Source organism: Corylus avellana, chromosome 1 (genome assembly GCF_965113065.1).
Source record: "Corylus avellana chromosome 1, dhCorAvel1.hap1.2, whole genome shotgun sequence".
Taxonomy (NCBI): Eukaryota; Viridiplantae; Streptophyta; class Magnoliopsida; order Fagales; family Betulaceae; genus Corylus; species Corylus avellana.
The window spans coordinates 34463920-34475278 of NC_142490.1; the positions used below are offsets into that span (position 1 = coordinate 34463920).

Genomic DNA, 11359 nt, shown 5'->3' on the forward strand with positions numbered 1-11359 from the left:
ATAGCAGTCGGCGACTCAAGCCGTGGCCGCACAAGCTGAGTCCAGAGTCTCGGATTTGTCTTCTGAGCTGCAGACCCTTCGTGCTGAACACTCAAAGCTTCAAGAGGATCATTCTATTGTTAAAGAAGATCTGCATCAGCTCGAAGCGAAACATTCGGAAGTCCTGGAGCAGCTGAAGGTTTTTCAGGCCGAGGCTTCCAACCAAAGTGCTAAACAAAAAGATGCCATTGACGGTCAGACGGTTGCCAAAGAGGGGCTCAAATTCTTTCGCGGGAAGCTTGAGGAGAAGAAGCTGAGGCTAGAGGAAGCAGAGGCCCGATCTTCCAACTATCTGCAACAGCTCTCGTATGCTTCATGGACTTGGAACAGTGCATAGGCGGATGGGATCATTCTTGGTTTCAAGACCTTTCAGTCTTGGGCCAAGGACCCTGCTTGCACTATAGACCTCAACACGGTAAAGCCCGAGACCATTCCCATTTCTGACAAAGCTTTGAAACAGCTTATCAGTCTTGGGTTGGAGCTGATGCCCGATGCCGAAGGGATCGATAGATTTGCTCACCTGCCGTTCTCAGGTTCCGAGGAGTCCTCGGGTAATGAAGGGACTGCTTCTGGACATGGTGCGGAGACACCATCTACTTCCCAAGCTCCAGCTGTAGACCCCAAAGAAGGCTAAACTTTTTTCTTTTTGCTAGTAACCAAGTAGTTAGTACATTTGATCACAGATTTGTAATTTAAGAATTTAATGAAATGCATCTTTTTCATTTATCTTAAATCTTGTAGCTGTTTAGTAGCGTAATTTTGACTGTTTATTCTTAGAAAGAAAATGTGTAACCCTTTTCGAACAAACCTTTTTCTGAAGGATTTACGTTCTTGATAGGTTACTTTTTCCTTAGTTTTATTTAACCTTTTTCGAGCACACCTTTTTTTTCTTTTAAGGATTTTTGCTCTTGACAGGCTATTCGTTAGACCTTCTTTGAACACACCTTTTTTTTTGAAGGTTTTACGTTCTTTACAAGCCATTGGTTTAACCTTCTTCGGACACACCTTGTTTAAAGGTTTTACGTCCTTTACAGGTTGTCGGTTTAACCTTCTTCGAATACACCTTCTTTGAAGGTTTTACATTCTTTACAGGTTTTTGGTTTAACCTTCTTCGAACACACCTTGTTTGAAGGTTTTACGTTCTTTACAGGTTTTTGAAGAACTATCTCATTGGGTTTGGTCTCGGGAAACTCCTAAGTTTTTCCTGATGGCTTTTGGCCATTTACCCTTAGAGTGATTTAGTTTACTTTGCTTTTGATATGCTTGAAAGGTTATTGAAACTTCAGGAGATTCTTTTATTTAATGAAATGTAATGAAAATTACAAAGAAAATAAGAATCGAATAAGAATCAAACAAGAATCACCTTACTAAGATAGATAAAGTACTTTTTGAGGTGCTCGGCATTCCACGGCCTGGGGAGTGCTTTTCCCTCCATGTTCTCAAGGTAATAAGCTCCTACCCTTCTACATTCAATCACTCTGTAGGGTCCTTCCCAGTTTGGTGCTAATTTTCCCTCAGTAGGATCTTTGGTGGCAATATTGGTCTTTCGCAAAACCAGGTCCCCGATCTTGAAGCTTATGTGCTTGACCCCTTTATTAAAATACCGAGCCACTTTCTCTTGGTACGCCGACATGGTTACTTGGGCCTGGTCCCGTTTCTCTTGTAGAAAGTCTAAATGTAGTTTGAGACCTTCATCATTAGTCTCGGGATAGAAGGTCTCGACTCGGTAGCTACCCGAGCCCACCTCGGCTAGTATGATTGCCTCGGTCCTGAAAGCCAAGGCGTACGGGGTCTCCTTGGTGGGTGTTCTTTTCGTTGTTCGGTATGCCCACAAGACTTCTAGAAGATCATTTTCCCAATCTCCCTTCCGGTCTCCAAGTTTTTTCTTCAGAACTTTGAAAATTGTCTTGTTGGTAGCTTCTACTTGCCCATTTGCCTGGGGATAACCTGGAGAAGAGTAGTAGTTTCTAATTTGAAACTTTGCACACCATTCTTGGAATGACTCGCAGTCAAATTGCTTCCCATTTTCAGTTACAAACGCATGTGGAATACCATAGCGGCATACGACGTTCTTCCACAAGAACCATTCTATGCTTTTGGCTATAATGTTCACTAGGGCTTCTACTTCTGCCCATTTGGTGAAATAATTCACTGCTACAACAGCAAATCGCACACCCCCCTTTCTACTAGGTAGTGGCCCTACTATATCTACCCCCCATTATGAGAAAGGCCATGGTGAAGAGATTGAACTCAGATCTTCTGGGGGTTCTTTTGCAATGTTGGCGAAGCGTTGGCATTTATCACAATTCTTGATTGTCTGTACTGAGTCTCGACTCATATTCGACCAGTAGAAACCGGCTTTGATAGTTTTATGCGTCAATACTCTTGCTCCCGAGTGACCACCGCAGATACCTTCATGGATCTCGCGAAGGACATAATCACCTTCTTCCTTCGAGATACACTTGAGGAGTGGTAGCATGAAGCCTCGTTTGTACAGAATCCCATTAATGCTGGTAAATATGGCAGCTCTAGTTCTGACTTACGTTGCTGACGTCTTATCCAAAGGGAGAATTCCTTGTTCCAAGTATTCCCTTATGCTCCTTTGCCATCCCGGTATAGTCTTGGTAACCGAGACCGAGACTGCCTCGGCTACGGTAGGTCATGTTAAAGTCTGGATTGGCCCTTCAGGCTCTTCGGCGTCGCTAGCTGTTGCGGACGCCATCCGGGCTAGCCGGTCAGCTCTTTCATTCTCTTCTCTTGGGATCTTCATAATACAGAATTTCATGAATGCATTCTGTAAATCTTGTACTTTTGATAAGTATTGCTTCATTTTACCTCATCTGGCTTCAAACTCTCCTCGGATGTGTCCGACAATTACCTGCAAATCGCTTCGTAATTCGACGAACTCAGCTCCCATCTCACAGGCTAAACCGAGCCCTGCTAAAACTGCCTCATACTAGACCTCATTATTGGTGGTCTTGAACTCCAGCCTCAAGGAGCTGCATAACTCTTCTCCATCCGGGGTGATTAATACAATACCGGCTCCACCATTCTTCCTTGTAGAGGATCCCTCTACGTAGACTACCCATATTTCATCTTTCTGCCATTCTAGGGTGATAGGTAGGTTGGTGAATTCTGCTAAGAAATTGGCTAATACCTGCCCTTTGATAGCATTCCTTGGGAGGAACTCAATATCAAATTGTCCGAGTTCGATTGCCCAGTTAGCTAATCTGCCAAACAGATCTAACTTTCTGAGTACTTTCTTCAATGGATACTCGGTCAAGACTCTTATAGTATGAGCTTGGAAATACAGGCGAAGCTTCCTGGAAGCAATAGTTAGCGCAAATGCCAACTTCTCTATCTGAGGGTACCGCTCTTCTGCTCCCCTCAATGCTCTGCTGACAAAATAAACTGGCTTCTGAATGCCGTCTTCTTCTCGGATAAGGGCAACACTAACAGCTGTTGGGGAGACAGCTAAGTATAGATACAATGCTTCTCCAGGAACAGTTTTGCTTAAAAGGGGTGGACTTGTCAAGTACTTCTTCAATTGCTCAAAAGCCTCTTCACACTCTTCAGACCACTCAAATGCTTTCCTCAGGATTTTGAAAAACGATAGGCACTTATTAGTTGACCGAGAGATAAATCGGTTCAACGCTGCAATCCTACTCGTCAATTGTTGAAGTTGCTTCATATTCTTAGGGGATTGCATGTCCAAGACTGCTTGGATCTTCTCGGGATTAGCTTCTATTCCTCGGTTTGACACCATGTAACCGAGGAATTTCCCTGAGGATACTTCAAATGCACACTTTGCGGTATTCAACTTCATCCCATAGTGCTTTAGTGTTCTAAACGTCTCATGCAGGTTGTCTACATGGCCTTATGGTATCATGCTTTTAACCAGCAGGTCATCAACATATACCTTCATCTTATGCCCGATCTGGTCTCGGAACATCTTATTAACCAGCTTCTGGTACGTTGCTCCTACATTCTTCAGACCGAAAGGCATAACCTTGCAGCAGTACAGGCCCCGTTCAGTGATAAACGTGGTCTTCTCCCAGTCTTCCAGATGCATATAGATCTGGTTGTAACCAGAAAAAGCATCCATAAAGCTTAACAGGCCATATCCAGCTATTGAATCTCCCAACGCATCAATGAGTGGCAGAGGAAAGCTGTTTTTCGGGCATGCTTTGTTGAGGTCTGTAAAGTCCACGCACATTCTCCACTTCCCATTGGATTTTTTGACCAGCACCACATTGGCCAACCAGTCGAGATAATATACCTCCACTATAAACTGAGCCTTGAGCAAATTCTCTACTTCCTCGGCGATGGCCATATTCTGCTCGGGGGCAAACTTCCTTCGCTTCTGCCTCACTAGCTTCATGCTTGGGTCCACATTGAGTTGGTAGAGAATGTCATCGGGACTGATTCCCGGCATATCTTCGTGAGTCCACGCAAATACCTTCATGTTTCCTTGGAGAAAGGTTACGAGAGCATCTCGGATTTCCGAGGCGAGCTGTGTTCCTATCTTCACTACTTTTCCTTCTCCCAGCTCCACGTCTTCTAAGGGCTCAGTAGGTTCCCCTTTTAGGGGATCTTTGCTTCAGCTACCCACCACGCCAACTGTCAACGGAGCAGGATCTGCTTTCTTGAGGGAAATGTTATAACATTTCCTTGCTGTGATTTGATCTCCTCTCACCTCTCCAACTCCTTCCTCCTTAGGAAACTTCATCATCAAATGGTAAGTTGAAGTTACAGCCTTCAACTTATTGAGGGATGGTCGACCAATGATCACATTGTAAGCAGACGGTCGATCGATCACCAAAAAGTCCACCATGGTTGTAGACTGCCTAGGAGCTGTCCCCACAGTAACTGGGAGGGAGATGAGTCCCATTGACTGGACTTGTTCTCCAGCAAACCCTACCAACGGCGAATCAAACGATTGGATCATGTCTCGGTCAACACCCATCTGTTTGAAGACCGGCCAGTATAAAATATCAGCCGAACTGCCGTTATCTACTAAGATTCGGTGGATTTTTTGGTTGGCAACCGTTAGCGTAACTACTAACGCATCATCGTGGGGGAATATGACCCCCCTTGCGTCTTCTTCAGAGAAGGATATAGTCATCACCTCCTTCTTTGCAACTTTTGAAGGTCTCTCTATCGACAAAACTTCTTCATCAGCCTTCGTTCTTCTTGCGTAAGCTTTTTTAGATGAGCTAGAACTTCCTCCACCAGCTATTCCTCTCGAAATGGTGTGGATCTCTCTCACTACATCCTGATGTCGAGGCTGATGGGCATCCCGATCTCGTCTCGGTTCTGCCTGCTGGTTGTGTATCGGTTCGACATACCGATCTTCCCTCAGCCTTACTTCTCGGTTTCTGGGAGCTTCTCGATTTCCTTCAAGTAGCGGGAGCTCCTCATTCCTTCCTCAATTCCTCTCATCTGCCAGGAATTTCACCAACTTCCCATTTCTGATGTGATTCTCAATCTCTTGCCGCAAGGTTATACACTCCTCGGTTAAGTGACCATGGTCATGATGGTATTCGCAGTATTTTGAGGGTCACGCCTTTTAGGGTCGCCTTTGAACTTGCTTGGCCATTTGAAGGCAGGATCCCTCCTGATCTCCATGAATACCTCAGCCATGCTAGTATTCAGTGGAGTGAACTTCGGCCTTTGCAATTTCCGAGGGTCCATCCTTGGGTACAATGGGACCACCTTCCCTGATTTCTTCACATTCTTCTCTTCTTTCTTCCCAACGCTAGCAGGTACTATCTTAACAGTACTACTCTTGGCTTCGATTTCTTCCCTTTGAGACTTCATGAGAGCTTTGACAGTTTCTTCTTGATTAATGTACTCATCAACCTTTTTCATAAATTGACTGAGAGTCACTAACTTGGAGCTTTTTGATAGCTCGGCCATCAACAGCCCTTCAGCCCTTACTCCATGCATTAAAGCGTCGAGTACTGTCTGCTCATTTGGGTTTTCAATCATCAGCTTCTCCTGGTTAAACCTGAGCATGAATTATTTCAACGACTCCTCCTTCCCCTGAACAAGGGAGAGTAAATAGGCCGGATTCTTCTTCCTCTTACGGGTAGCCAAGAACTGACTTTAAAAGAGGCATCCCAGAGTTTTGAAATCATCTATTGAATTGGCTGGGAGCCTTCTGAACCAATCTTTAGTTACTCCAGCCAAAGTTAGGGGGAAAGCCCTACATGAAATCTCGTATGGGTACCATGAAGGATAAAATGCGCACGAAGACTCTCTATATGGTCCGTTGGATCCCTGGTGCCATCATAGGTATTAACTCAGGGCATCTTGAATTTGTCAGGGAGGGGAAAATTCATGACCCGAGGAGTGAAGGGCAGATTTGTGTTCTCCATGAGCTCCCCCGCATTGGACTGATCTCCACCATTAGCTATTAGGAATGCCACCTCTTCGTACTTTTTCTTAAGATCCTGCAAGTCAGCATTAACATTGCTCTCACTATGCCCTTCAATATGACGATCCCCTTGGCGAGGAGACTGCTCCCATCGAGATCTAGTATTACGAGACCTTTCGGGGTCTGTTCGCTGACTGTCTTCTACATTCTGGATAGTTGTGTGATGGCTGGCTTGAACTAAACTTGCATCGTCTTCGTGATCAGAACCTCGGGGCCTCTTCCCCATACGGATTTCAGCGCATCTCTCCTTCTCACGCCTATCCTCGTGTCTTTTGGTCCTTTCCTACCCGCTCTTGATCCCTTCTGCTGTTTCGGCCTTCAGCAACCGTGAGCCTAGTGGCAAGATCTTCATTCTGCTTCTGCCAAGCCTTCATGGATTCGGTCATCTGCTTCATGAAACCAGCTAAATCAAGAGGAGCTCTAGTAGCCGCACGAGGTATGTCGAGCTGACACACTGATTGAGAATGGGAGCGTGTAGTCACCATACCGGAATAATAAGAATTGATCAAATGAATGAAACTCGACGAGAAGTTCCCACAGACGGCGCCAAATTGTTGATACACAGTTTTTCGAGATGATGATGTGGCATGCCTAGAGGGGGTGCTGATAACTTCGTAGGTGCTTCAGGCTACACACACAAAGAACAAACAGGATTAGAGCCCCCGATGGTGTCCCGGCGGGGGAGCTCCGATGCCTAAGTCAGAATGTGAGGAAAGAATATCTAAGCAATCAAAGTTTTCAAAGCTAGGATTGCGCTTACCTTTGATTGAAATCGAGACTTGTATTTATAGGCATGGAGTAGAATTTGTTTCCCGCACGTCTCGGGACTCCTATCCCTAAATATCTATTTTCGCAGTTATTTGATAAGGGTAGGAATCCTGGGACAAAGTGATAAGGTTTTTGTTTGAGTTGGATAACCTTTTGAATTTGAATAACAGCTTATCTCGCTTGTGTAGGGATAGTTTGTAGGTGGATAACCATCTATGCTGTAGAAAGCTTTTTGAATGTGAGATAATGATCACTTGGACTAGTTTGAATACTTGCATATCCTTAGTTGTAAAATGACTGATTTACCCTTGGCTCTTGACTATTTGCTTTCGGAGTTGCGTCTCGGGTTTGGCATCTGACACCTACCGAGGAGTAGTCTCGGACTCGTGTCCGAGACCTCGTAGGGGAAAGTTGTCCGAGGCCTGGTTGGGTATGCTGTCTTGATTAGGTCGGGTTTGGGACCCGTTGGGCTTTAGGAGCTGATCCATGACCCAACATGCTATATACTACAACATCATCCCACTATATTGATATGACATAACTTATCAATAATTTTATTTTATTTTTTAAAAGAAAAGGGTTATAGAAGTGTAATGAAGACGTAGTATGTAGCATTTTAAAAAAAATTTGATATAGAAAACAAAGGATTTTATACAATGTTAATATTTCATAAAATCTTATGCATTATTGTTGAGTAGCTATGACGTGGTCGTGTAGGCAAAGTCATAGGTATCATTTCCCTTAGTAAAGATTACGAATCATTCATTTGATTACTTGCAACATTTAACAGGATTATATTTTCAAACTTTAACTTGAATTTGTAACACACCACAATAATTACAATAACACAAATTTTCTTCAATATTAACCGTCATCAAACATGTTTGAGTTTCTTAAAAATTAATGTTTGGGTTTCTAAGTTAGTAGAATGACTTATTAAGAATATTAAAATAATATGTGAGAGATGACACTTGACACTAATTAGAGTAGTTTGGAAAAAAATTATATCCTAATTAGAAATATGGAAAAATGTAAAATTAGTCCATATGGTTTACCTGATTTGCAATTAACTTCCTGTGGTATTAAAATGAACTCATAGATCCCTAAGGTATGCCAAAAAAATAATTTAGTCCTTACAGACTTACAATCAAATTTCGTTCATTAACTGAACAGATTATGATAGTATGAAACGTTAGAGCCAATAAAATTGTGATACTTGTCCTATTTAAGTTAGTGTCACACTAACGAAATTTGTTAAATTAGTATTCTTTGAAAAAAAATATGTTAAATTAGTGAACGAAATTTGACTGGACTAAATTGTTTTTGGCATATCTCATAGACCTTTGAGTTAATTTTGATACTACACGAGCTAATTGTAAATGAGGTAAATCACAAGGACTAATTTTACATTTTTCCCTTGCAAATAAGCACTAACATTTCTGTAATTTATGTTTAAACCAAAACTTTGATTACTTTCTTTAAAAAAAAAAAAAAAATAAATAATAAAAAAAAAAAGGTAACCGAGTAAATACGTACTAACAAATTAAATCATTTATTTTCAAAATTAAAAAAAAAAAAAAAAAAAAAAAAAAAAATAGAACATTTAATTCCAATATTTTAATTTCAGGTCGTGGGCTTAAACCCTTCTTCTAGGGTTTCTACTGATGCCCTGACTCTCATGGACACCCCGCGACAGCAAAGTTCTATCTTTCTTGTATACCTGCCCGTGAACCCATCTTCTCTGGAATCTTCGCATTTCAGCGAGGTAGGGACCAAGATCTCCGGGCGTTCCGTCGTCGATCCTCGAGACCCAATTGGATCAGCCCCGCTTTGCCTTCTTCCAGTTCGCGAACTCGAGTGTTTGTCGCCGTTGGATCGGCTTGCGCTCTCAGGGGGAAAAGAAGCAAATAGGGACGTAAACCCCTGAGTAGTCTAGCCTTGGTAAGAAAACCCCTCAATTGAAACTTCTCAATTTCGTGGTTTTTTGCTCTCAGCTCTGTGTGGAAATATGTGATGACCCACATGCTTTCTTCTGCTAGAAACCAATGTCAGTTGGATTACAACCTCTGTCTCTGTCAGAAGTACTTCTAGATTAGCTTTTGTGCGTTACTGGGTAGAAGTCTATATTACTCATAGCCTATGATCTATGTTACTTATTCCTCTTCTTAAAAGTTTCTCTCACTCCACTCTCTATTTTCCCTTCTTGCCATGTTAGCATCTGGAATCCGTAAAAAGGTGTTTAAGTTCTCTAAAATGATTGCCACACTTAATCACATTGTCCTTTTCTCTCCTGTTGTCTATGATCAACCAATAACTAAGCGAAACCCATCTTTTATTTCGGTTAAAGTTCGATGTTTTCGCACTTCTGGACTTACCAATGACACAAAAGTCTCCGTTACTGAATCAACACAATCATCCAGTTTCACTTCAAAACTATCTCGGGTAGCTAGGACTGAAGCTCAGGGCGTACTCTTTGATTATTTGCATTGCACTAGGAGCTTCAGCTTCACGGATGCTGAGCACATAAGCAAGAACTCCCCCCATTTTCTTCAGAATTTGCTCTCCAAGATTGATGGTGAGAAAGATGTTGCTCGGTCTTTAACCAAATTCCTGCGTTATAATCCCATTAATGAATTTGAACCATTTTTGGAGAGTTTGGGTTTGAGGCCATCTGAGTTACCGATGCTTCTCCCACGGCACTTGATGTTTTTGAGCGATGATTGTGTTATGCTTGACAACTTTCATGTTTTATGTGCTTATGGGATTCCGCGTAGTAAGATCGGTAAAATGTATAAGGAAACTACAGAGGTTTTTCAATATGATCATGGGATGTTGGCTTTAAAACTTCAAGCTTATGAAACATTGGGTTTGAGTAGACCCACAGTTACTAAGCTCGTTAGTTATTGCCCTTCACTTTTGATTGGTGGTGTTAACAGTGAATTTGTCAAGGTTCTTGAAAGATTGAAGAGATTAGGGTTTGAAATTAATTGGATTGGAGGGTATTTATCTGGTAAAAGCACCTGCTATTGGAACAGAATGCTTGATACTCTGGATTTTCTTGATAGAGTGGGCTTTAGTGAGGAGCAGATGCATTGTTTGTTTAATAAAAATCATGCAATGCTGTTTCAAGGTTCTGGGAAGAAGGTGTATTTATTGTTTGGCCGATTACTGAAATTGGGTCTCAAGATGAATGAGATCTATACTCTTTTTATACAGAATCCTCAAATTTTGTCAGGTAAGTGTGTGAAAAATCTTCTGCTAGCAATGAATTTTCTGCTAGATATTGGAATGGGATCGGAAGACATTGCAAGCATCATATCTGCCCATATCCAACTTCTGTGTTCACGCACTCTGAAAAGACCCAGAACCGTATGCAAAGAATTGAAAGTTGGAAGAGATGGTCTATGTAAAATTATGAAGGAAGATCCAGTGACGCTGTTTGATTTGGCATCTAAAGAGAAAATAAAGAGTACTGAGCAGGCATCTTCCGAATATCCTAGTAGGCGCCTGAATAAAACAACGTTCTTGTTGAGATTGGGTTTCATGGAAAACTCAGATGAGATGACGAAAGCTTTGAAGCAATTCCGAGGCAGAGAAGATCAATTACAGGAGAGGTTTGATTGCCTGGTGCAAGCTGGTTTGGACAGCAATGGTGCGGCGAGCATTGTTAAACGAGCTCCTATGGTTCTTAACTACACCAAACACATGATTGAAAAGAAGATTGATTGTTTAAGAAGCTATTTAGGTTACCCACTAGAATCAATTGTGGGATTCCCAGCATATTTATGTTATGATATTGAAAGAATCAGACAAAGATTTTCAATGTATGTTTGGCTGATGGAAAGAGGTGCAGCAAAGCCAACATTGTCCTTGAGTACTCTCCTTGCATGCTCAGATGCACGCTTTCAAAGATATTTTGTAGATGTCCATCCTCAAGGCCCGGCCACGTGGGAAAGTATAAAGAACCATCCACCTTCAAGCTAAGAACTTTTTTTATCCTTCGTCTTATAAATATTTATTTTCTGATGAAAAAGGCACCACAGTTGTGTAACAAGTGAATGAACTTTCAGTTAGTTGTACCTCTATTCTATTAATTTCATCCATTTCATTTCA

General features: G+C 42.1%; 1 protein-coding gene across 1 annotated transcript; it reads left to right on the forward strand.

Annotated features, from left to right (window-relative positions):
- The first annotated feature begins 8899 nt into the window (after nucleotides 1-8899).
- Nucleotides 8900-11359, forward strand: LOC132170881 (transcription termination factor MTEF18, mitochondrial-like). Its single transcript, XM_059582021.1, has one exon. It carries the CDS (start codon nucleotides 9455-9457, stop codon nucleotides 11228-11230), a length of 1776 nt encoding a protein of 591 aa, XP_059438004.1. The 5' UTR covers nucleotides 8900-9454; the 3' UTR covers nucleotides 11231-11359.